The sequence below is a fragment of the Protopterus annectens genome, chromosome 2.part1 (assembly GCF_019279795.1).
Source record: "Protopterus annectens isolate FY-2018-M chromosome 2.part1, PAN1.0, whole genome shotgun sequence".
Lineage (NCBI taxonomy): Eukaryota > Metazoa > Chordata > Ceratodontiformes > Protopteridae > Protopterus > Protopterus annectens.
In genome coordinates this window covers 78,220,204-78,247,945 of record NC_056729.1, presented here as the reverse complement: position 1 = coordinate 78,247,945, position 27,742 = coordinate 78,220,204, and the positions used below count along the sequence as shown (strand labels likewise).

Here is a 27,742-nt window from a genome sequence, read left to right as displayed (position 1 = left end):
ACCCAATAAGAGATGACGTTGTTTATAAAAGGAAAAGTGGGATTTACGGTCCTCTTACGATCAAGGGACCATTAAGTAAAGTTATTAAAAGAGGGGAAAGGTGACAATATTGACTTTAGCAAGTCATTCATCACAATTTACAGCTTGATTGTTGGGCTACTACACAAATATTATGTAAAAATTGGGAGTTTCATTTAGCAGCCAGGAAATGAGGAACCTTCGCGGTAACTCCCATAGGATTATTTTCGAAGAGGTAAATATTTTAAAAATTATTATAATAATATGCATAATGTGACAAAGCAGGGTAAAAATGATCTCACTAATAAAAAATAGATACTTTTAAATGTGGCTATTGTAAACAGCACTCTTATGCCTTAAATAAAGAGTGTACTTCATTGGAAAACAACTGATATAACCCAAAGGGCATATTAATTGCTAATCAAGGGGTATCATTTATGTGACCATCTGCCAACATTATCCAGCACTTTATATTGGGAAGACCCAGCTTAGGTTTAAGAGCAGCTGTATGGTATTGAGAAAGCTAACAGTAGTAATGTATTATACAAACATATTTCCATCAATTCTCACGGATTTCTGTTTTTTCGCTTTAATGGGTGCCAGAAGATGGTGGGCCATGGTCTGAGATTATTGAGAAAAGAGAACTTTAGTGGCAATTATTTTTAAATTCTTCTAATTTCCTGGTTTAAATGCTATAATAACCATTAATAATACTCTGAAGTTGAGGACTTATGAATTATAATTAACAAGCTCGATATTTATTATATTTCTTATTATTAACTATACTTGTCAGCACTTTGATGCATTTTTAAGACTATATTGTGGTGATACGGTACATTGTTACTTTAAAGACTGACAGGAAGTGATATCATATGTGATGTTTGATTGATGTTTGAGTCAAAGGTTACTTAAAATGGTTTTGTATTTTTTTTGGAATTATTCAGAATAAGTTCCAATGTTAGGGGATGAAAGTACTAAAGTTTTTATACAGTAATAAATGTTTGCTGGTTTTCTGTATATCCATGAGTGTTTCAAGAGTACAGTAACTACACGGGTGCTGGATTGTTCAGTATGGGCCAGCACCACTTACGACATTTGAACTGAAATTCTCAGAAAGGTTAGCTGGAAAAATGTGCAGCGACAGGTTGCACTAAGCTGCGCAAATACTTCATTAGTACAAAAACTTAATGCCTACATTAAATCTACAAATATCATAGAAGATGCATGTGGTACTCACATGAAAATATACACAAAAACACACCTTTGGGACACAAAAGCTTACTTGATGCCTGTATTTTACATGAATAAAGATAGCTACCATGCAAAAAACAAACCTAAAGTTATAATTATTTCTCAAAAAAAAAAAAAAACAGACTAAGTGTAACCATATAAATTAACCTAATCTGGTTTGGTATGTGGTGAGGTTCTAAAGAGAAAAAACAAAGCTGAAATGCACACAGTGGGATATCACCAGCACACAAAAATGATGATCTCCTGTTACAGGTAATTGATACTCTCTTATTTGAATACAATGTTCCATTCTGGAGATTGTAAGCAGGGAGAGTCATCAGCAAACACTTCAAGTGAAGCAAAAAAAAAATGCAGTACTTATCAGAATTAACAGATAGAAAATGGGGCAGACCTCCTTATCTGCATCACAGAGCAAAGCAGTCACAAAGAACAGGTATGAAAGAAACCAATAACAGAATCAGAAACTAAAGCAATAATAAAATATTAGCCCCAGTACAGGTCATGAAAGATTATTTTAAAAATTACACACAAAGACAACACAATTTACTTTTCAGTGGGGGGACAAAAACAACTTTACACTAAGACTAGAAAGATTACAAAAAAATTAAATCTACTGGCTTCTAACTAAGATTACAGGGCAGCACAATTACAATATTTTCTAAATGATCATGGAAAATAGAAACCTCAGCATCAGACAAGGGATAAATAACTACAACTGCTTGGACAACTATGAAACAAAGGAGGATACAGAGAAACAGTCCAATAAACAGACAGCATACTTCAAAAACTGTTAGGCAAGGAATAGTTGAATGACTTAAAACATGCAAATGGTTGCTTCTTTCCCAAATAATACACAGAAAGATTCAATCCACAACCCAAATGTGCCACAGGAAGTGCACTTTATGGGAATGGAAGTGGTACACTTTGGAGGAAGGACAACACGTGGAACTACGGAAACAAAAAACAAAACAGCACAATGTAAAAACACAGATCACTATGCATGCACTTGAGTAACAATCTTCTGAAGTCTGTCAGAGAGAGAGAGAAAAAGAAATAGCACTGCATGCAAAGTGTGTTTTGCAAATAATAAGACCACCAATAAGCTGATGGTAGACGTCACAATTACACCATTCAGTATATCTCCAGTTTTACTAGCCTTAGTGCAAGATGACCAAGTCAGTACAAAAAACAAACAAAAAAAGGTGAAGCAAAGAATGCATAAGAAATGTGTGACCAGCACAGACGGAATCAGTATATAACACACTTGTACAAATGGGGCACTTCAATCTAGTCAAATATATTAACCATTTTAAATCCCAGTAAAAGTAGTTGAATGCGAGAAACAAATATGTGCAACAATAAGACGTACACCTGGTCTGGGATCCCTGTATTCAAATTCTAAAGGCATTCTGACCTCTTCTATCTGTGAATCAAATCAAAAAACCTGGGAGCAGGTTCAGGCTAGTTAAATGTTTCAGCTGAACACCCCAAAGGCACTCCAGCAGTATTATACACAAACTTACGTAATATCACATTTGACTCAGAATATTAGGTTACAGAGTCCCTATTATATGTTTGCAAAGGTTCATAGGTTCCAGATTAGTACTAAGCTAACTGCTCTTGTGAGCCATTTTAAGCCTAGCCAATTATGCCTTGTGAGACTCAAACCATGCACCTTGTGTTTGTAAGGTAAACACCTTAACCATTAAGCCACCCTCTCAACCCATGGAGCACAGCATGTACCTATCTTACCTTAAAAGACAGTTCTCCTGGGACTCGGGAAACAAAATCTCGTTCAGCAATTCCATGGGGAAGTGGGAGCTTTAAAGAGAAAAAAAACAAAACAAAAAACTTACGTGCTTGACATAAGTGTTGTGTACAATGTGAACAGTATACAAACATTTATAATTACAATTTTAAAATCATAGTACCTAGGCAATTTTTAACACAGGTTTGTACTTCTTAGCCAACACAAATGGCTTACTGCTTGGCATTATGATTGACTGGCTTGGGTTTTTTTTAAATAAAACGTTTTTGGGTTCAAACATTACTCAGTAGTAGTAACTAAAATGTAGAACAATACAGAGATGTATGGCAGTGTTACTAGGAATGTGGTACTGTTTCAAGGGTGATATATAGAAGTGCATTTTCTGTTTTTCTTTTTCTTCCCTTGGTACAGTCCACAGAAGGGTGCAGTTGTACTTAAACAAAACTAGGATAACTATTATAAAATACTGTGTTCCAAAGTTTTATACTGCCAAATGCCTACAATCAACAAATTGAGAAATCAAGTGCTAGAAGTACTTACTACAGGAAAAAAAAAAGAGATTACTGAGATGACTCTAAATACTAACAGGTGTATCAGACGGTTCCAAGGACACTAGCTGTTCTCCCCCTCTCCAATTAAGAATTATGTCATACAGAAACACACATAATAACTGATAAGAAAATGCTTAATACAAAAAGTTTCACAGCCGCAATGGTGATGACATTAATATGGCATTTACATTTACTGTTAGAAAAAATGTATATTTGGACAGGACACAAAAGACACACTAAAATATGATACATAATGCTGTAAAGGTAGTTAAAAAGAGATTAAGTGCTCAAACAGACTGGTTACAGAAGAAAAAAGGAAAGCACAGGCATGGTAAAAGAGAAGAAGACTTTAAAATGGCAGAAGAAATTAACAAGCCTTCATAATGGCAGCCACTGTTAAGGCTGCATGCTGATTAAGGCCATTAGAAAGCATGAAGGGTCAGCAGCAGTCAGAAAAAAACAGAGTTAGAGGTCAACTGACAAAATGCCACACAAGCAGGCAGGCAGGGACAATGACATTCTAGATTCACTAAACCGGAGCAACACACAGCTAGATCATCATATGCTAACCTCAGTGAACACAAACAATAACACAGCAGTGTGCAAAGTTCCCATTGGGATATTCTAAAAATGTCCACTACCATAAGGCAACACAATACTTGTGGACTTGGCATCTACACCCACTGTTGTGAGCTACTTTTTTAATGATTCAGCATGCTGGAGTTCCAACCATGTTGAAGGGAATGAGCAGCCATAATCATACATCCTTTCCTGTGAGGCTGGGAAAGGGAGCAAATGTGTTTTACCTAACCAACAGAAGTATCTCCTGTGGAGACCAAGGTCTGGCACTGGGCAAATTGTATAAATAGTACAGGTCAAAGGTCTACAGAGAACTAAAATAACTGGGTCACACTAACCGACAGGTCCAACACATATCCAGGTTACCAGTTTGTCAAGATCTGTTGTCCCACCCTGATTTTGTGTCTTTTGGCAGCTGCTAACCTTCACATCTCTCTCTTTTTGATCTCCTTGACCTAAATGTAGCCTTGAAAGTAACTCTACTAACATACATGGGAAATATTCATGCATGTGTTGTTTTAAACCATGGTATCTTCTCTCACAATTACAAAAGTTTCTTCTCTTGTCAATATGCGCTTTTCTGCTCATCATGTGAATTTTTATTTACTTACTTATCAATGAGTTAAACCCACTGGATACATACCCCTTTTCAGAGGCATCACTGGCTGGTTAAATGACCTGATCAGTCACACAATTTGCAAGTGGAAATTCAGGAAATCAAATTCAGGACTACATAATGAAGCTTGTTAATAGCTAGTAACTTTACGTCTGTGGGCAAAACTGCCAAATATATCACTCATACTCATCTGTGAACAAGGTCAGTGAAGCCCTAATCTAAATTGCAGAGAACATTCTGGATAAGTGATCTGTTGATGAATCCATCTTATGTATTAGCACTACATTGGTACAACTCAAAATACTTTCTATCAAAGATGCATCCTGTGCAGCACTGCTGCACATTACATAGTGTGTACATTTTCTAAAATACTTTGTATCAAAGATATATCCTGTGCAGCACTGCTGCACATTACAGTGTGTACATTTTCTAAAATACTTTGTATCAAAGATACATCCTGTGCAGCACTGCTGCACATTACATAGTGTGTACATTTTCTAAAATACTTTGTATCAAAGACATATCCTGTGCAGCACTGCTGCACATTATATAGTGTGTACAGTTTCTGCATCCCACCCAGATCTCCAACTGGGATGAAAAAAAAAAACTTGCTCGGATTTTGAAAAGTAACACATCCATAAGGCACTGAGGAGAAACAATTACAAAGTAAGCCTTAATTAAAACTATGAAAAACTGCTGCTAACATACCTATATTCTGTAAATAAAATAAGCTTATACTTTACTGCAGAAGCACAGAGAGGGTTGAGCAAAGAGGACAGCTGTCCGATTATACGAAATTACAGGGTGTGACCATGATGTGCAGCTACTGTGTTTTTCTTTCTGTAAAATGCTAGTACAAAAAGTCAGTTCATTGCATCATAGCTCCGTCTGTTGCAAGCTATAGCAAGCTGTATGATACAAATACACTAACTGACTTGCTATAGTTTTTTTTTTTTTTTGCTCTTCAATGCAACAAAACTGCAATTCAAATTGTAGCTTGCTACAGATCACCCACCATGTCCCAGGACCCCCATTCTGCATTTCTGGAAACACTGGGAAACAAAGGTCCTACTAAACACCCTGATATTGGGTGATTTCAATTACCCAAACATTAACTGGGAGAACTACTCAAGTACTAACTCCCTTGCCCTGGATCAACTGGTCATCACCCCCACCAGAGGTGACAACATATTGAACCTGGTCATCACCAACATGGGCAACTGGTGTTCCACACTGTAGGTCAACCCCTTGCTGGTTAGATCTGACCATAAACTAATCACTCTGGATATCCACATTCCGCCCCCACCCCCGGTCAAGGAACCCACCATGAAAAACTTTTCAAAAGCAAACTTCACGTTACTTAAGACAGAGGTTGAATGTTTCAAAGTCCCCATGCTAAAGTATAATGCTGCCCAAGCTGCAAAATCCTTTACTAATGCACTCTACGGGAACCTACAAAAATGCATGGATCATGCTATCCCAAGCAAAACCAAGACTCACTCCTCCAAGAAAAGGAAACCAGTCTGGTGAACCCCTGCCATAAACAAGCAATACAATAGAAAGAGGAAACTAGTACAGAAGAGAGTAAAATCCCAAGAAGGTAAGACATTCCTGATCAGTATCAGCAAGAAACTACGATCCCTCATAAAATCATCCAAGGCTAGCTTCAAAAGAAAAATTGCCAAGGACTCCAAAGATAACCACACAGCATTCTTTAGCTATGTCAAGAATCTAAGTGGCAATTCTCATATCTGCTCAGAGTTAGTGCAGAATGGCACAAAATACACTGAACCGACCGATATCACCAACATCCTTGCAGACAGGTTAAGTGCAATCTTCACCCCCCCCCCAAAAGGGCCCATAACCATACCAGAAGAATGTAGTGCTTCTGAAATCACAGACAATCAGGTTAAAACAGCCCTCTCCAAAGCCAAAAACACAGAATCAATGGGGCCAGTCAGTGTCCCAGGCTGCGTCCTACAACGAGCTCAAAGATTAACTAACCCCTCACCTAAACACACTGTTCAAACTCAGCTTCTCCACAGGCTACATGCCCATAGAGTGGTGCACAGCAACGTTTTTTCTGCTCCACAAAGGTGGAGCCACAACAGACCCCAGGAACTATCACCCTATAAGCCTGACTAGCTTGGTCTGCAAGGCTATGGAGCGCATCATCATGGATCTCATTAACAGAGACATTGGGAACCTCCAAACATTGGACCCTACCCAGTTCAGCTTTGTTAAGGGCAGATCATGCCTCCTAAACCTGGTGGACTCCTTTGAGACAGTTACCAAGGCTATAGACGAGGGAAAGGTGGTCCACACAGCCTACATAGACCTCGCAAAGGCCTTCGACACCACTCCCCATTCTGGTATAATAAACAAGCTCACCAGCCTGAACATAAACCCCTATGTTACGAGATGGGTTGCCAACTGTCTCACGGACAGAACCCACATGGTAAGAGTTGCAGGAGCTAGGTCTGACTCTAAACTGGTTACAAAGTGGCATTCCCCAGGGCTCAGTCCTAGGACCCCTCCTGTTCGGCATATACTTCTCAGTGGTACAGGTAAGCACAGGAGGTCTATGGCTGACCAAGTTCTCAGACGACTGCAAACTAGGGGCTATAACTGACTCTCCAGCTGATAAAGACATCCTCCAAAAGGGTCTCACTGAGACAGATACCTGGTGTCAAAACCATGGCCTCAAACTAAATGCCAAAAGGTACGTAGTAATCTCCTTTGGAAAAAACAAAGTACCCACAAACTACCACATAGGTGATAGCCCCCTAAATACGGAAGATGTAACAAGGGATCTGGGTACCCAAGTAGATAGTAATCTCTCTTTTGAGAATCACATTGCCAAAGTGGTTAGAAAATCCTTCGATGTGGCCCACCTAAATCACAAAAGGGTTTGCATCCAGATCAAAAGAGGTCATTGTGCCCCTCTACACATCACTCATCAGACCCATCATAGAGTACAACGCCCCATTTGGGATGTACCTTACAAGACACCTGCAACAGCTGGAAAGACCACAGAAGTACCTCACCAAGAGGATGACTGGCCTCAAACAGATGCCTTATGCAGCTCGACTGAAGAAACTCCAGCTGTACTTGGTTGCATACCGCCTACTCAAAGGTGATCTATGCCTGACATACAAGGCCATGTCTAACCCAGAAATGATGGACATGCTCCACCTAAAGAAAACCATATCCCCTCGATCCACATGCTCTAGGGATCTAAACCTCACCACAACAATAAATAGGATGTGCTGGAGGTATAAATTCCTGTCCCCGAGACTTCTTATGCTCTGGGACAAGATTCCTGTCTACATAAGGCAGAGCTCCTCGCTAACACTCTTCAAGAGAAACCTTGACGAGAAATAGAAAGTTTACCCTGGGGATCACTTCAATGGCTCTGCTGGACAGAGGCACAGGGAACTAATCTAAGAGGGCAGCGAAAGCCAACACAATTCTGGCTAGGCTTATAAATGCCTTCGGGCAGATAGCCTAGTACCTACCTATGAACCTATAAACAGAGACTGGCCCTGGGTACTAGATGGGATAGCTATAGCTCTGCTTTACTGCATCTCAGTATAACTGCAAAGTTTGCAATGTGATTAGTTTATGGCTGCATCTTATAGGTTCATAGGTGTGTATTAGGCTAATTACCATTGGGCCTTTTTAAGCCTAGCTAGTATTCCAAACCGTTGGGTTATCTCTGTAAAAAAAACCTGGATGTTCGGCCAGGATAGGAAATGCCAAAATCTTCCACTGAGCCATAAATCCGGCATATGAACTAGGCCTGCCAGTGTAAGGGTACATAAGTATTGTATGAGCATAAATCCTCAGACTCCAAGCCAGTAACACTGAAGAAGCCTGAGAGACAAATTAAACTGGTTGGCTAAAAGAAGAGAGGCACAAAGACAGTGATCCTTCTTAGTCCACCAGAAGAAAAAAAGAGAAGAATCAGAAAAGAGGCTAGGAGTACTGCAACAGTGGTCAGTAGGACATCTACTGTCATTGTAGGTTCTCAAACAACTGCATTAATTCCTTCCTTAAATCACTGTTGAAGTATTCCAAACTATTGGGTGACAGCAAAAACTTAAGAGGCATGAAGGGTGGATGGAAGGGAAATAGGAGAATTGTATCATAATTCAGAGAGGACTCTCCTGGTGAATGTCACTCTGGATTTAGAAAAAGCATCCAGTCAGTAATGTTAGCTGAAATTATGCACAGAAGACCAAATAGCTGCTTATATTTATTTATAATTAATAATAATAATTTTATTTATAATTTTCCAAGTACAGAATTTGAGAGAGACAGATGCTGCTGGCTGAAAAGGAATGAGAGTGAGTTTTTCCAGCACAAAGTCGATGTCCCAAAAAAGGGGCATAGCTTTCCTTGGAGGTTTCAGAAGGAGTACATCTTTTAAGAACCGTTTACCTCTAGTGTGGCCAGGAGCAGCAGATCCAGGGGTAAGCACCTAGATATGGCTGAAATGTATGCCTTCATAGATGAGTATTCAAAGTCAGACTGCAACAGCTCACAGACATGAGAGAACTGGAAAGGTACATCATCAGATAAGCTCATAGACTTCCAAGATGGCTGCACATTGAGTAGCAGCTTATTTCTAGCTTTCCAGTGTGAAACCAGAAACTCAGCAGAGAAGACCAGTAGACTTGTGTTTATGGGTAAATTTCAGTAACTGGAAAGTAAGTGCACTGCCTGGATGCCAGGAATAAAGAAATACAGAAGATCTAGATAAAACAGCTACAAAAAGTGAGGAAGAAACACTGACTGGGGAAAGTTCTACATCTGTTCAACAAAAAGCAATGCAACCTTTAGACATGACTTACAATAACATACAGGAAGATATAAGACAACTGCATACAGACCTGGTTAAAATAAATAAAACACTGATGGGAGTATTTCAAAACAAACAACAAACGGCTGGAAAAAATGGAAGAAGCTTTAAACAGATATTCAGATGGGATGATAAAGCTGCAAAAATTCAGAGGTTGAAATGAGGAAAAGGCTAGCTGAATAAGAGACTGCACCGGAAGAAATGTTTAAAAATAATAGAATTAGAGGACAGAGCACATGGGGAAAACCTGAGTTTTCAGCTACACCAGAGAAGCTGAAAGGAACAGACTGCACTAATTTTATGAAAGCACAAATAAGCAACTAGACTGGTATTTCACAGCAGGGGTTGTTAATTGAAAGGACACATTGTGTGCATGCTCCAAACGTGGCTGTAAGGAAACAACCCAGACCTTTAATAGTAAAGATGTAATCCCCCCTGCAGCAGATGGAGTTGATTTTGACAAAACTGTGGCAGAAGGACAAAGTACTAAAAGTGGGGGACAGCAGAGTGTTCATGGAGAAGAATTACTTATTGTACACCAGGCAGAAGAGGAGCAAATTTATTCCACTATTCAGGGAATGTCAAGATGCAGGTGTGAGACAAACTGCTGTACCCAGCTGTATTCAAGGTATGCTTGCAGGAACAAAATAATTTTTTGATGAACTACATGCTAAGGAGGAAATACAAACATTTGTCCAATAAAATGTGAGCTGTGAAGCAGAAGGAGATTCTGCTTCTTGTTCTTCTGGTAATAAAGACCACAGAGAGACTGTGCCTGTGAAACCTTTTCAAATTTTTGAATGGAAATTGTTGGAGAGAAGGAAGGGAGCACGAGAGTTGTCTAGAAGAATTGAGAATATGTTGGAAGTGAAGTACAGACAGGATTTCAGAGATGAACAGTGATAAAACCAGTACGTTAATATGGGATTGCAATGCAATAATCATATTTGTGAAATATGACAGAACAAGAAAGTCTAGAAATAATGAACTTTTTCAGAAGTTGTTGGACTTTTGGGGGACTCTAAAGCATATGCCCTACCTCATTTCATTAATGCTCAGAAAAGTGTTTTGGGAAGGGGAAGAAGCGGGAGAAAGTTAACTGTAAGTAAAGTTTTTTTTTCTTAAATAGCACCAATTTTGTGGCATGTAGCTTTCTTTACATGATATAAAGCAAAGATTTTTCAGTTATTTTTAAATGTAGTGAGGATTGTGAACAGGTACTGCTGTTTTTTTTTCTTTCTCCCTACTCCTCTCTTTCTTCTTGCTCAGTTTTAAGAATATAGGCACTGTAATGTAAAAAAAAAAGCCTGGTTAAAAAGCATGATAAAAGAAAATTTAATGTGTTTTTTCTCATTCGTGCATGGGGAAATTGTTGGATTAAAGACCTTAGATTGATTTAGTAACAAGTTTTAAGAGAGAGCAAGTAAATGAAGAACAACACTGAATATTATGAGGGTTTCTTCTAGCAAATACATGTATGCTCAGTAACAATTCTGCAGCTGCTGATGGAAACAATGTGATAAAGAGAAACTGGCTACCTGGGTCTCATGTCTCCATGGAGACAATCTGATAAAGAGAAACGGGATACATTCTGGTGGAGTGATTGGCTGAGGAAAAAACAAGAGAAACTAAGCATTCAGGGGTTTTTCCAAAGTAGATAATGTTCTCTGAAAGCATTCAGGGGCTTTCCCAAGGTAGTTAATGTTCTATAAAAAACATTCAGGGGTTTTCCCAGCTGGGAGAGATATAAAGATAAGACAAAACCAATCAGCATTTAGTAGAAGTACAGGCTGCACCATGCGTCTTAGCATGGATAACCTTTCTTTTAGGTTAACTCAAGTCTATGCATGTGGCTGTCAGTTTGGGACTTTTGTTCCTACAAGGAGGGTAAAACTTCAATATTTGAAGGTGTACATAGTTTTGTTAGTATTACGTTAATAGGTTTTAGGGGGGGTACCGGGGGTGTTTGTTTGAGGGCTTTCAACAAAACAAAAAATTTTATAAGATGTTGCATAGGCTCAACTGGATATGATAAGAAACAACTCTATAAATGTTTAACCTGCCAATCAGTGTATGCATGTAACACAAAAGCAGGAACTAGACATTTAATAAAAGTGTGCTATATATAAAAGCTGGGAATAATAACTTTTTTAATACAATGCTGACTTTTTTAAATTCCTTAAATGTAAATAGCCTCACAGATAAATACAAACAATACAGTAGTGCATTATATTAAAATGTAAAGTGTAGATAGCTATGTTACAGGAGATGCACTTAAAAAGAACTGAACGTGAATTTGATAAAGAAAGGTTTTCAGGATGGCTATTCAGCAGAATACCTGGGACAATGGAAAAGAGGAGTACTTATATGAATTATAAGAGGAGCTCCAACAGTAACAGAACAAAACAAAAAATGATAATAATGGCAGATTTGTAGTGCTAAGGGGCTACTGGCAAGGGAGGAGGATTACACTGGCATGTATTTACATTCCACCTAAAATTGCTATAATGGAGCTTATGAAATTCTTGGAGAAATAATCAGTTTTCAGCAAAGAATATTACTTATAGGTGGGGACTGGAATTTGATTTATGGCAGTGAAGATGTGTCTGGGCACCCAGAAGGGAAAATATAACAAAGGAGGGTAGATTTATGAAGAAATTTATGAAAATATTTAGCATGGAAGATGTGAATTCAGTAATAGGAGTTTGGAGTGAATTTACATATTATTCCCCAAGATATAAAAACTGGGCTAGATTAGACAGAATTTACATTTCACAGGAACATGTGCATTTAACTGAAGGTCTTTATACTCACCCAATAACCATTTCAGATCATGCACCAATAACAACTAAAATAAAAGCACAGGGTAATGAAATAAAAATGAGGCACTGGGGGCTTTCATACCTATCTGTTGAAAAGTAGAATTTAAGGAATGGGTAGTGGAGATTATTCAGGAGCTGTTAGAGAGGACAGAAATTTCTTCTGAAAATATAGCTAGGGCATGGAATAAAATTAAGGTGGAGTTTAAAAATATGGTGGAAATAAAAGAAAGGGAGTTTAGAAGTTAGCAGAATTATTTAGAGGGACTGACAAATGTTAAAATATTGCAGAATAGGGGGAATAAGTTAGAATAATTATTTAGAGGGATGACAAATGTTAAAATATTGCAGAATAGGGGGAATTTCACAGAACAATTAGAGAATCGACTGCAGAATGCTAAGCAGAAAATAATGGATTACCTCGATAATGTGCATAAGCTTGGAAAGATTGCTGTTAAGCAACTGCTTTTTTGATAACAACATTAGAGCAAAAAACTTTTAGCACAATGACTCAGACAACAGAAAGTAGAAAGGGCTGTCGCCAAACTTAGGGAGCCTATAACATGGAAGGTAAAAAGAGATAAATACAGAACACCACAGCCACCGAGCCCAAATAAATCCAAGTCCAAGGGAAGAGCTGACAATAAGCTTAGTGAAGAAGGTTTATTTCATAACGCAAACAGCACCACATTTTCGTCTTCAACTTTATCAAAACAACATGTACTATAAAAAACACTTGTGCTTTATACTTTCCATATCCATTACAAATTCAAAGCAACCAATCAGTATCTACAATCATGTTAGTTGCTTAGAAACCTTGTTTTAAATACATTGTTGTAAAGCTTAAACATAAACTTGAACATTTGCTAATTAATTAAATCTATAAAACCTTACACCCTATAAAATGTTTAAAATGTGTACATTTCAGTTAAAATTGTTGTTAAAAGATAATAAAACATGTTAAAATAATGTTTCATGTTTATACATTAAATTTAATTCATTTTGTGATTCAAGCGCCATCTAGTGGCTTTCCTAGATAACTACACTTACTAAAATTTTATGTTACAACACTCTAAACTGTGTGCCAAACTAAGAATAAGTCGTGTTGCCTAATTGTTTTTACATAATTAAAATGTGATCTTAAAACATTGGAAAAATAATGTTTAAAGTTTAGCAGCTCTAAGTTTTAAAACAGGGGCTAGGGAAACCATGTCATTGAGCCCTTTGTTTCTACCTGCATCTAAAACAACTTGCCAAAACAATTCACAGTACTCAATAAGGGTCTCCCACATACCACCCCTAGGGTTTGTCGGAACCACTTCTAAAACAAAAAATTGGTATCCAGTGGTCCCACATTTCAAGGCATGCTTACACAATGCATTTTTTTCATTGTGTACTCTGATGTCATAGACATGCTCATAAATTCTCTGCTTGAGTTTTTGTTCGCTTTTCCCTATATAAAATGCCTCACATTTTTTACAGGTGGCAATGTAAATTATTCCTTTGGTGTCACAATTCACAAAGGTGTTCAAGTAAAGCTTTGTATCCCTAGCTTTCAAGTAGAAACTGTCTCCACAGTTTAAATACATACAATAACTGCATCTACCACATTTGAATACCCCTTTCTTTGGTTTAGTGTTCCTGTCTTTGGAACTGTGTTCTAACATGTTCTTAATAGTTTTACCTTTTCTATAGGTAAAAGTGAGTTCTTTGTCAAAGATGTAATCTAGGTCAGATACAGAGGAAAAATGTTCCCATTCTTTAGTAAAAAGTTTTTTAATAATTGTTGAGTGACCATCAAAAGTAGTAATTAGACCAGCGCCATAATTTTTACCAGTCTCATTATCTGTTGATTCTGGTGGCAGCATTACAGTTTTACCTATTATTGGTGCAAAGGTACTTTTCCTTTTAAGGTTGACTTCCTCAAAAATATGGTTGAATAACTCCAATGGATAACCTCTGTTTTTAAACAAACCTCTGAGGTAGTTAACCTCCTCCAAAAAAGTACTGTCATCTGAGGTCATCCTGCTGACATGCACAAGATGTCCCTTCACTATGCTTTTCTTTTGATGAGGAGGATGACAACTAGTGTAGTGCAGGTAAGAATTACAAAATGTATCCTTTCTGTAAATCCTTGATGTAAAAGCACCTTCCACCTTGCCAATACAAACATCTAGGTATTTTAAATTGTCTTGATCAAAATACTGTGTGAACTTCAAAAAACTTGTAGTGGTATTGACATAGTTGAAAAACTGACAAAAGCTGTTGTAGTCACCTATCCAGAGAAAACATAAATCGTCCAGGAATCTGGTGTATATAGCCCACTGGTGACTGAAAGAAGAGTCAAGAAGAAATTTTTGTTCCCAGTAGGCCATAATGATGTTGGCATAGCTCAGGGCACAATGTGCCCCCATAGCCACACCTTTTTCTTGTTTGAAATACTCACCCTGAAAATATAGGAAATTGTTCTTGAGTACAATTTCCATCAGGGTGAGTATATTCCTGAAGTCATTCTGTTCAAACTTGTGACTGTCTACTAGCATTTCTTCAAACCAGTTTAAACCATCGTCATGTGGAATGCATCCAAACAGGTCTACGACGTCCATGGTACCAAAAGCCAAGCCATTAGAGTAAATTGAGGGTTACAATTTCCTCAAAAAGTCCCAGGAGTCCTTAAGGATATGATTCTTACCTTCCAAAACAATTTGACAAGGTAAAAAGAGATCCTGTAGAGGTATTAGAAATAATTCAGAAATTCTATGAGAGTCTCTATAAAGCAGAGAAATATGAAAATCAAGAAGATACAAATGGAAATGTTTATGGAAGAATTAAATATGCCAAGGTTAGAGGTAGATGAGGCTCAATTACTAATGGTTAGGATAGGAGGAGATGAGATAAAAATTGCGATGTATAACCAATCTACAGGAAATTCCCCAGGAATAGATGGCATTCCTGTGAAAGTTTGGAAGCTAGGATGAAAAAACTGAAAGATCTGGAAGATTCTGTTTAACAGTATCTTTAGAAGAGGGGAAGTAGCACCATCCTGGAAGAAAGCAGTGGCAGCTGTAATACCTAACTAGGGTAAAGATCCAGCTGCATACAGATCCGTTTCAGTACTAAACCATGATTATAAAATGCTTATGTCTATAATGACTAAAATAAGGCAAAAGTGATGCCAAAAGTGATAGATATGGATCAATGTGGTTTTGTAGAGGGGAGCAAACATTTGACAACATTAACAGAACATTGATGATCCAGAAGGAAGTAGAATGTAAGAAAATACCATTGTTGTTGGTGGGTCTTGATGCAGAGAAAGCATTTAACAGAGTAAGCTGGAACTTTATGAGCAGGGCAATGGAAGCATTTGTATTTTCTGAAAAAAAAAATAACATTGATTAGAAGGATATATGAGGAATCAGAGCCGAAAATTGAAGTGAGTGGGGTCCTCTCTGATAATTTCTGCTTGAGCAGAGGAACCAGGCAGGGGTGTCCTCTTTCCCATTTATTTTTTTGCATTATATTTAGAACCACTGACAAAGAAAATAAGGGATTCAGAAATTGAAGGATAGAACTGGTATGGTAGTCAAGAAAAGCTGGCTTTATTTGCAGATGATATTATTTTATAATTGAAAAAAACAGGAGGAGACATTACAGTGTTGTGGAACATTTTGAGACAGTTTCAGATCTTTTTGGGATACAAAATTAATGAAGCTAAAACAAAGGCAATAGTGGTATATTATGTAGCCACACATGACCTGGTTCAGGAATATCGACATTTATGGGGACATGATAAAATTAACTATTTAGGAGTATGCGTTAAAATGATTCTAGTGTGGTAGGTAAGGATATGTGGGAAGAGACTAAATAAAAGAGACTACAGAGACTGAGAAAAGGGAATCTTTGTTATATGTATATGGATAATAAGATTACAAGCAGTTAAAATGTTTTTAGTCCCTTTAGTCTTATACACAGGTCAGGCATACTTTTATCAACCAGAGGTGAAGTTGTGGATAGGAATTAAGAGCTGAAGGACTTTATCTGGGAGGAGAAGATGGCAAGAGTCAAGTGGGATAAGTTTATTCTTCCAGTAGAAAAGGGTGGAAAGGGATTACCTAATTTGAAGGGGTATTTCAGAGCTACATAGTTAAGACTCCCATACATAGCACAAGCAGAAAACTATAACAGAAGGCGGAAAGGGATGATGATGAAACAAGGAAGCTCAAGAAACAAGGCAAGATGGGGATTTTGGATGCAGGCCTTTAAAAACAACAATAATCATACAGAGTATTATATCTGAGAACTAAACCAACACAGGAGTGGTGAAAGGAGATTCTGCCGAGAGGGATGACTACAATTAAGGATTCAGACATCAGACAAGAGGGGTCTGGAATTTATTGGAAAAAACTGGCACAAGAACCAAGGTATTGGGAGCAAATAACTAAAGTGGCAAAGATGATAGAATGGGAAGATGTCAAGAATTTATTTGGACTGCCGGTTAGAGCTTGCCTTCCCTACCAGAGACTGATATCAGAATACAGGCAAAGAGAAAGAAATAGGGTGGTCCTAAATGAAAGCCCAGCACTGGTAGAGTTTTTAGTAGAATCTAGAACAGAAGCTGCCATTAAAAAAGGAATAATTAGTAGAACATATAAAATACTGCATGACAACTATAAGAATCAATCAGAGGAGGTTAAAAAGGATTGGGAAGAGAGATTGGATAAGCAATTCACAAAGAAACAATGGGAGGATATATGTATGTCTCCCAAATATGCAAAAAAATCTACAAGATTTAGGATTTTTCCCTGGAAATGTTTACATACATATCTTTATACCCCAAGTAGACTCCACAGAATTTTTCCTCGGGTAGACAGCAAATGTTGGAGGTGTGAAGGGGAAGCAAGAGGTAATTGGGAACATGTTTTCTGGGAGTACGGTGAGTTGGCGGACTTTAAGGATTCCCTGCAAGATGCTGGGTAGGCCAATTGGTCTGAAGAGGGAGATGATTTTTTCTGAACTATGATACAGAATCGGAATTACCTAGACATGGTAAGGGTTTATGTGTCTAATAATGGTGGCTATCAAAAAAGCAACTACTAGAAAATGGAAATCAAACTGGGAGGGTGGCCTAATGGTTAAGGTGTTTGCCTTACAAACACAAAGTGCAGGGTTTGAGGCTCACAAGGGATAATTGGCTAGGCTTAAAATGGCTCACAAGGGCAGTTAGCTTAGTACTAACCTAACCTATGAACTATACCGGAAGCAGTGAATATAGCAACAGAGATAAAACTACTGGAATTGAGATCTTTAGAAAAGAGTAGGGGCAAACTACATAGGAAAAAAATGGGAATTGTGGGAATAAAGAAACAAGGGAGAAATAAGTTTTAAAATGTGGCAGGACTTAAATAACCTATGCAATGTCTGAGTGAGAGATAGGGTAGGGTAGATTATAAGTGATATAAAATGCTTGCAGCTAGGACCGTGTCTGTGTGGTTTGTTTTCATTTATATAAATGTATGACTAACTATGTAGTAAGTGATGGTTTAATAAAGATGTTTCTTATTTTAAAAAAAGGCAGGAATTGAATAATGTATGTAACGTTGCTTAGATTATATGATATATAGCAATACACATGAAGTATAATGTTTGTTAAGGTAATATAGTTTGATTAATTTTATATGAATGTAAATTTGCCTATGTCACAAGTGATAATTCAGTAAAGGTGTTTGAAGAAAAAAAAAAAAGAGAACCACTGGAGTGTTAGGCTGAAGTGGATCCTTTTATTTAGGGCAACACCATATAGTACATATTTTCTATTTTGCTGTGTATGATTTTCTGGTGTTAGGTTTTCTTGCCTAATGGAGAACCTTAAGCACATCCTGAGAAAACTGGTGTCTAAAAGGCATCCAGTCAACTGTAACATTGACATAACAGGCTGGCATTAAGTACCAAGCTCTTCTCCTGGATGAGCAAGTCCACTGTGGAGGGAAGGCTATGGTGGTGACCCTTGGCTAGATGAAAGAAAAGGGGAATCCAGTGCTACCTTGGTCAGTAGGAGGTTACCAGTAAGATCTTTTGGTGTTCTCTCTGAATATTATCTCCCTGGATCTTTAACAAGACCTTGGGAAGAAAAAGAAGTTAAGTGAAGGCATATAAGAATCTCCCTCTCCAATAGAAGGACACTGACTATTTTCCAAGCTTGAGACAGTATCAAGTGCAAAAGAGTGTGAGTTATTTGTTGTCAATGGAAACAAAAAGATCTATCTGTGGAACCCCATTTGTGGAATATGTCTAGGAAGATATCCCTATTCAGCATACATTCATAGGGATCCATTCATAGGGATCTTCTCTTGATCTGCTAAGAAAGTCTCCCAGGACACTATCTTGTAAAAACATGTAAATTGTTTGGAGGGAGAGGTTTGTTTTTGTGGCCTGATCCCATGCCAAAAAGGAAAGCAGTCTGCACAGTTGGTAAGATCTGGTGCCCCCCTTCTTGTTGATGTACCACACAACTGCTGTATTGTCTGCAAACCCTCTTAAGAACCGGTTTTCCAAGAATGGGAGACAATCTGCAGGGCTTGAAGTAGTGCCCTCATCTCCTTCAGACTGATGTATTTTATTTTTAGATTTGTAGGCCATTTCCCCCAAACTTTCATGTTGCCCTTCCATGTTCCCCACCGTCTGATGCATCTGTGCAAAGCTCTTGTTGTGGTGTCTGTAGTTTGAAGGGAAGATCTGCATTTAGCTTTATCTGTGATAGCCACCACAGTATCTCCTTCTTTAGGTAAGGCAGAAGAGGACTCTGTGCATCCAGGGGATGAGAATGCTCGGACCAGCTGGATTTCAGGTACCACTGGATCTTCCTCATATGGAGTCTGGCAAAGGGGACCACAGGGATGATTGCTGACATGAACACCAGTGCTCTCAGGAACTCCCTTGCAGTATAGGACTGAAGAGGAAGAAGAGAAAGGAAGTAACTGATAAGGCTTTGCACTTTGTCTGGTATCTAGTCTGCCTCCCCAAGAAAACTAGGTCTTGAGATGGTTTCATTGTTAAATTATTTAGGTTGATCACAAAACCCAAGCCCTGAAGTAGGGCCTTGGTGAAGTTGAGATGAGTCAAGAGTGTCTGCTGAGATGATGCCTGTATTATTATTATCAGGTCATTCAGACAAGGGAATATCTGAATTCCCTGTGTCCTGCAGTAAGCTATTACTGGGCCAGGATACTTTGTGAAGACTCTGGGGGCTGTTATGAGTCCAAAAGGCAGATGAATTAAGATGTGCCCATAAGCTGGGGGAAAAGGAATGTGGAGACAGGCATCCTTTTGTTCTATGGGGTCAAATTACGTTGCTGAAATGCAATTCCGGCAAATACCTATCCATCATCACCTAAAAAGTGAAACAATCGCTGAATGTAATAAGGGCAAGGAAATACTTGCCCGCAGAACAACATACCAACATCTAAGTGAAATCAAACCCATCTAAATGGAGGGGGACTTCACTCTAAACACCCCCCTAACTATATATACCAAGTACGAGATTGCACTACAGTGGAGAAAAAGGGCAAAGTTTTGTTGTTGGCCAACTACATCTTTCCTCTTATTACGTTCAAGGAATTGTTTTGCTGATTAGTTCCTGCTGGATAGGTGTTCGCCAAAATTGCATTTCAGTGACATAATGTAGACACTGTTTCAAAGGACATCGGGAAGGCTCAAGGAAAGACGAATGGAGGCAGAGTTTGCAGGGACAACATTTTGAAAGCTAGAACAATGGGAAAGGTGTTATGGGTAGAGAGATCCAGAACTGGCCTCCAGTCTATTTGTCTGGATGAGGAAGAATCTGGAAGACAGTCCATTTCCCACACACTGTAGAGGCACCCAATCTATTGTGCTTTGCTTTAGCAATGTTTAAATGATGGGACAGAACTGTAACTGACTTTGTGGAGAAGGGAGATGCCAATGAAAGGCAGCTCTTCTTTCCAGGTCATTCTGCATTCATTTTGGATAATCAGACACACCCAATTGTCTAAAGTAATGGTTAGCCAGTTTTTTAGACATGAGGACAGTTTTTTGGCTAGGGGAAGGGCTGGACTGAGGAGCGAGACAGGAAGTAATCTGGTGGACTTTTCTGGGTAAGGAGGCCTCCCATATATAGATTACCTCTCTTGTGTGTCCTGGAATCTTTCCTAGGCTTTTTTTTGCCTTATGATGGCCTGGGTTCCATGTGAGTGAATCAATTTGGTCTTGCAGGGTAATTCCTTTGGCATCTTGGCAAAGTAATACAGATCTGTCTGCAGTCCTTCATAATTTTTTCTTGTTCCTGTAATTATTTGCTAAGACTTGCATAATCTGGAACAAAAAAAGAGCCATGTTTAATATCTTTTGGAAGGGGCTAAAAATGTAACCATGCATACCTTCTGGTCATAAAACCTGTATCTGCTGAAGGAAAGTTCCACTGCATCATAGCTCCATTTAATGCTGTGGCTAGCTACTTGGGAAGCCTGAGCCATCAAACCTAAAGCCTGTTGTTTAGTGGTAGGTTCTTCAGGAGAAGACAATATTTTATTTAAATTGCTGAAAACAGACAATAAGTATTTAGTCATTTGAGTCTGACAATTCAGAGCTCTAAAAGTCAGAGTGGAGGACATGGAAAACCCAAGGAGGTCTACCATAGGGTTTTTGTACAGAAATTTAAAGTCCTCAGTTACCCTGTAAAACCTGTCATACCTTTTTACAGGCTGTTGGCTGGGAGTTTGGTGCAGTTGAAGTGGATGAAAAAGCATCCAGGAAAGCCTTCAGACCAGTGAGTATGGGAACAAAAGAAGGGGTGCCTACTTTCAAGAGGTTATAGTATCTCTGTTGAAGTTCAGAAATCTGTTTAGAATCTCATTCAAAATGCTTCCTCATATTGACAATAGTTTCCTCAAATGAAGCTTCTTCAACAGTGGAGTCAGGAGAAAAGAAATCTTCATCATCCGAGGCCAAATGACTTGGCAAATAAGTGCTCTTAAGAGTCTGACTCGGCCTCTTCATCTTCAGAAGTATCTCACTGTCTCTTATGGAATGGAAGGAGAAAAAGGCATGGTGGCCTGAATGCCATAATGGCCTTAAAGAGGCCCTGTGAAAAATCGACCCACTACTTTTCTTTGGACGTTATGAGGAGGGAATGTTTTTAGTATTTTGTTTCTTTTTTTTCTAGATGCAACATTTGCTATGACTAAACAAGGTGGCTCTTACCTTTGATGTAACTTGATTAAGTGACCTGAGAATTTTTTCTCTAACGAGGATCTGCGGTATGTCTTTGGGTCCTTTAGAAATTATTAAGCAGGGTTTCCCCATCTCACCATTACTGGAAGTGTCAGTCATTTTGGATGTGCGAACCTCAGACACCAAAGCAGATTCCAGTGGGGTCACCCTAGCAGGATCTTGAGTAGATGTCAAGCATACAACGGGTTCCAAGACCTCTGTGGGTATATTCAAGTCTGCCCGGATTGTCCTGACATCAGACCTAGGCTTCTTTAACTGTTTCTTCTGAATGGGGTAGAAGGGTCCATCATCTTTGCTTGGGTGAGGCACTTAAGGTGTTGAGTTTCCAAGTAGGAATTAAGAGATGCAAGTCAAGTTCTTAAGTTCTTTGGAACAAAGGACTGAAAGCTTGGACAATTTTTGTAGTTGTATTCTACACCTTAACAGAAAAGGCACTGGGATTGGAGGTTCTTGAAGTGAATCTGCCTACCACAGCCACACTTTCCTATCCTAATTTTAATACAGCAACAAAAAGCAATACAGCTGACAAAACAGTGGGATGATCCTCAACAGGGCACTTATCTAAATGAGTAAAAGCAAACGATACCAATAACCAAACATAAAAAAGAACAGTGGGTATAAGCCCTGTGTTTGGACTGGCAGCAAGACAGTCTGAGGATTTACTATTGGACAGCTACCCTTGCATCCATTGGCTTAAGTCATATATCAGATGTATGTCTCAATGGAGGATTTTGGTATTGGTACCCCTGTTGGATATCTAGGTTACTTAGAGAAATAACCCAATAGTTTGGAATACTGCAACACTGATGTAAAGAAGGACATCTGCACTTCTACCAAGACAGTGGGACAGGAATTAATGCAGTAATTTGAGGACACTGTATGATTAGTAAGAACTGTTAAAAAAATGAAGTCTGCCATAGGTCCTATCGACTTAAATCTATCAAAAATAAGTGAATTACAAAGAAATGTAAATCAGTCAGACTAAAAGAGTAGAGAACCAAAAGGTTCAAAGCAGACATAGGTTCATAGGTAAGTACTAGGCTATTGGCCCTACAATACAAGCAATACAATACAATACAAGCCTAGCTAAAAAGGTACCCTGGCTTTTGCCACCCAAGAAAATTATTTTCCTGTGCCCCTGTCAAGCAGAACCACAGAAGTGATCCTATTACCCATCCAATCATCAAGATTTTTCTTGAAGAGTGCTAATGAGGAGCTCTGTTTGACATAGATAGGTAGACTGTTCCAGAGTATGGGAAGTCTCTGGGACAGGAATCTATCCCTCCATCATGTTCTGTTTATTGTTGTGACAAGGTTTAGGTCCCTAGAGCGTGTAGCTCGGACGGATTGGGATTTCTTTAAGTGGAGCATGTCCAACAGCTCTGGGTTTGACATGGCTTTGTAAGTTAGGCAGAGATCACCTCTGAGTATGTGATATGCGACGGAGTAAAGCTGGAGTTTTTTGAGACTGTCTGCGTAAGGCATCTGTTTGAGGCCAGTAATCCTCTTTGTGAGGTATTTTTGCGGCCTTTCCAGTTGTTGTAGATGTCTTCTGAGGTACATACCAAAAGGGGCGTTGTACACTATAATGGGTCTAATGAGTGATGAGTAGAAGGGAACAATGACCTCTTTTTTCCGGATGAGAAACCTTTTGTGATGAGGTGTGCCATGTAGAAGGATTTCCTGACCACTGTGGCAATGTGATTATCAAAGGAGAGACTACTGTCCACCTATGTCTCAAGGTCTCTTATCACACTTTCGATGTTAAGTAGACTACCGCCTATGTGGTAGTTCATGGGTACAGAGTTTTTACCAAAGGGGATGACAATGCACTGTTTGGCATTGAGCTTGAGACCATGTCTTTAACACCAGGCATCTGTCTCAGTGAGGCCCTTTTGTAGGATGTCCACATCGTTAGGAGTTTGAATTATGGTTCCTAGTTTGCAGTCATCTGCGAATTTAATTAGCCAAAGACCTTCTGTGTTTGGTATCTACGTCTTTGAAGTACAGGCTAACAGGAGCGGACCCAGGACTGAACCGTGTGGTACTCCACTTGTCACTGGTATGAAGTTTGATTTGGAGTCTGCTACTTTCACGGTGTGGGTTCTTTCAGTAAGCCAGTTGGCAACCCATCTTGTGACATAGGGATTTAAACCTAGTTTAGTGAGTTTATCTATAATTCCAGAGTGGGGGATGGTGTCGAACACTTTGGCGAGATCTAGATAGGCTGTGTGAACCACCTTACCCTCATCTATGGCTTTGGTAACTACTTCAAAGAAGTCTATCAGGTTTAGGAGACATGATCTGCCTTTTACAAACCCAAACTGTGTGGGGTCCAGAGTTTGGAGATCTCCAATGGCTTTGCTTATGAGTTCCATGATGATATGTTCCATGGCCTTGCAGACGAGGCTCGTCAGGCTAATGGGGCGGTAGTTCCCGGGGTCTGTTGTGGCCCCCCCCCCTTTGTGGAGTGGGACAACTGTCGCGGTGCGCCATTCAATGGGCACAAAGCTCGAGGTGAGGCTATGATTGAACATGGTACTTAGGTGGAGTGCCAGTTCATTCTCTAGTTCATGTAGAAGGCAGCCTGGGATGTTGTCAGTTCCCATGGATGCTGTGTTCTTGGCTTTGGAGAGTGAAGTTTTTACCTGTGCAGCCGTGACTACAGGAACTTTGCATTCTTCCAGTATAAAGATGGGCCCTTTAGGGGGTGAGAGGGGGGTAAAGTTAGCACTGAACCTATCTGCCAGGATGTTGGCAATATCAGTTGGTTCTGTATATTTAGTGTCATTGTGCTGTAACTCAGAGCAGATTTGAGTGTTTCCATTGAGATTTTTGACATGGCTATAGAATGCTTTGTGGTTGTCTTTAGAATCAGTGGCAATTTTGTTATAATGATCTAACTCTGGAATGAATTGTGGGGTCAAAGATCTAACTCTGGAATGAATTGTGGGGTCAAAGACTGACTTGTTCTTCTCCCCCTTAAAGATCTGAGTTAGCCTACTATGCTCTTTCTGAACTACATCTACCAGATGTCAAGCACAGAAGACTGGCTTACACTTGTCTGATCTAACAACAGAAGATGTTATTAAAAAAAATGCAATGGTGTTCTAGTATAGGGTTAAAATATTTTTTGACTAAGCTTAGAAGAAAATCTTTTAAATTACAGAATCATCATCTATCTGGAACTGCCTGTCCTCAGATGTCAGAAACAAGTGAAATGTAGTTTTTGTTGCTCTCTATTCATTGCAAGTGCTAGTAAAGCATCTTCCGAATACTTACAACTGCACCTGATTCAAGGAGAATGGCTATGCACTGGACACAAACTAGTGACACATTGGTATCAAAATTACATTAATAAAATGATGGAGTTTGTAAAATACACACACACACACACACACACATACATATATATATATATATATATATATATATATAGATATATATACATACACACACACACATATATATATGGATTCACTTTATAAGCTCGAACTTCTGAAATGTCGAATTACAGAATCTCGAGCCTATAAAGTAGAAAACCCAAATACCCAAAACTACACAATCACGAAACCCTAAATCCCGAAACAGCAAAACAGCGAAATTCAAACTCCCAACACTTTCAAACACCATTACAACATGCAACTAAATAAGCACACACACCTACCCTTATGATATGCAGGGGGGCAAGCCCCCCTGCCCCCCACCCCCCCTACTTAAATATTCTAACTCCAAGGTCGCACTACATACACACAGACACAAAAACACCACCGCAGAAACTACATTCCTCTCACACACACACACACACATCACAGTAACAACACACACTAACACACACTACAGCCCCTACCCAACAACCTTAAACATGAACACTTACCTGAATCCACGAAGACAGCGCAACACCAGAACCGCTAATTCAAAATCTCCTGCATTCGAGATTTTGAATTTTGCGCTTCTGGGGTTGCGATCTTCCGATCCTTCCACTTTATGAACGCGAGATAATGAATTTCAACAATTCAGTATTTCGAGCTTATAAAGTGTTCCTATATATATATATATATACATATATATATATATATATATATATATATATATATATATATATATATATATATATATATATACATATATATATATATATATATATACATACATATATATATATATATATATATATATATATGGGTCTATGTTAAAACACTGAAAGTCATGAACTGCACTTTCATGAACCCACTTTAGCGAAGGTGCATAACATCGAACATGCACTTTCGCTAAGGTAAACAAAAAAAAAGTAAAAAATACAAAATGTAAACACTGCTATGCAAGCCTCCCTGCACCCCCCACACCCCCTACTTTAATATTCTAACTCCGAGATCACACTACAGTGGGGAAAAGGGAATATCCCCTTATCCCCACTGTACCGCGATCTCCACAAAAGATTTTTTAGTTGTACATCAACAGAATATGTTGATGTACAACTAACAAAACATGCAAACTACATGCTTTTTTGTTTTTTACTTTGTTTTACTTTGTTTTAGCAAAAGTGCGGTGGTGGTGCTGCAGTAGAGTTGTCGCCTCACAGTTAGACATTGCCCATTCGATTCTCAGTTAGAGCGTCTTCTGTGTAGCGACATGCGTGAATGGGTGTTCCTTTGTTGAAGGTTGTGTGTTAGGCCCGGCAAGCCAGTACATAAAAATCTACTGCCAATCATTAGCGGACCGGAGTTCCACTGTGGCGACCCCTAACCGGGAAAAGCCGAAAGACACAAACAAACTTTGTTTTAGCGAAAGTGCATATTCGATGTTATGCACTTTCATTAAAGTCAGTTCGTCAAAGTGCAGTTCGATTACCTGTACTTTCGACGTTCTGACAAGGACCCATATATATATATATATATATATATATATATATATATATATATGTGTGTGTGTGTGTGTGTATCTATATAAATACTGTTTGTGGATATTTTTAATATCATACCCAAGATTGTTAAACATGTACTACTAAACAGCTACAAGTGTTTCATTATCTATGATCAGTATTATGAAATTGTCACTATGTTAACAATTGTAGTGCTTCACTGTCTGTGATCAGTATTATGAAATTGTCATTGACTATGCTACACACTTAAAAGTTGATTTACTTAAGTGCTGTTCAGTTTAATGTAACTTTTTCTGCCTTTTGGGAAGAGTCATAATTGATAAAGGACAATGTTCCACTTTGCCTGTACAGTTATTAATATTAAATAAACATTGCCTGTACAATTATATAAAACAAACAAACAAATAAACATATTATTTTCTTTCTGGTTATATATCAAATGACCTGGGAGAGATAGAATCATAAAAAATATTAAGAATAAGATTTATACAACCATAGATTGATTCCAAATGACTTATTCAAGTACTTCAATAGTAAAAGGCAATACAAGCTAAACTATTTTCAATACTGAAAAAGCTCACATCACCTTAATCGATGAATTTTGAACTGTTTAAAACTTACAAAACATACTACACAATACCACACACAAATGTATACATTTGCTTACATATTTTATGATCTGAAAACATTTATAATAAATTATTATGGGAGGTAGCTTTGTGTTGCTTTACCAATTAAAAATGAATATTAAAGGAAAATTCCACCCTATAACTAAAAGAATCTGCTTTTCACTCTGTCTTTGTTTCCTGACCTATTTTAACACCTAAAAATCACTCAAAGTGCTTTATTTATAATTTTAGCCTGTTTTCCACAACATGCCTACCGATGGGGCTTGATGCATCAACTTGATTTTGTTCTCCCTCAACTATTTCTCTTTCCCATAATGGTTTGTATGACTCATGCCAGACATAAGGAAGTAACTGTGAATTCCCATGCCATTGACATTTAATGGGATTTGTGTAAGTCACTGTTATCTTCTTTACCTTTTGTAAAAGGATTGCTTCTTTTCTGTCTCTAATCACCCTCATTTAGGTTTGGCTCAGACTTTGTTTTACACTATGCTTAGAAGT

At 38.5% G+C, this 27,742-nt stretch overlaps 1 protein-coding gene across 4 annotated transcripts in view; it reads right to left on the bottom strand.

Annotated features, from left to right (window-relative positions):
• The window catches only part of SH3D19 (SH3 domain containing 19), a 2,322,497-nt gene that overhangs the window by 407,721 nt on the left and 1,887,034 nt on the right, over positions 1-27,742 (bottom strand). For all 4 annotated transcript variants that reach the window (XM_044062032.1, XM_044062033.1, XM_044062034.1 and 1 more), the window contains one exon: positions 3,022-3,090. In XM_044062032.1, coding sequence (XP_043917967.1) covers positions 3,022-3,090 — 69 coding nt within the window. The remainder of the gene's footprint in view (positions 1-3,021; positions 3,091-27,742) is intronic.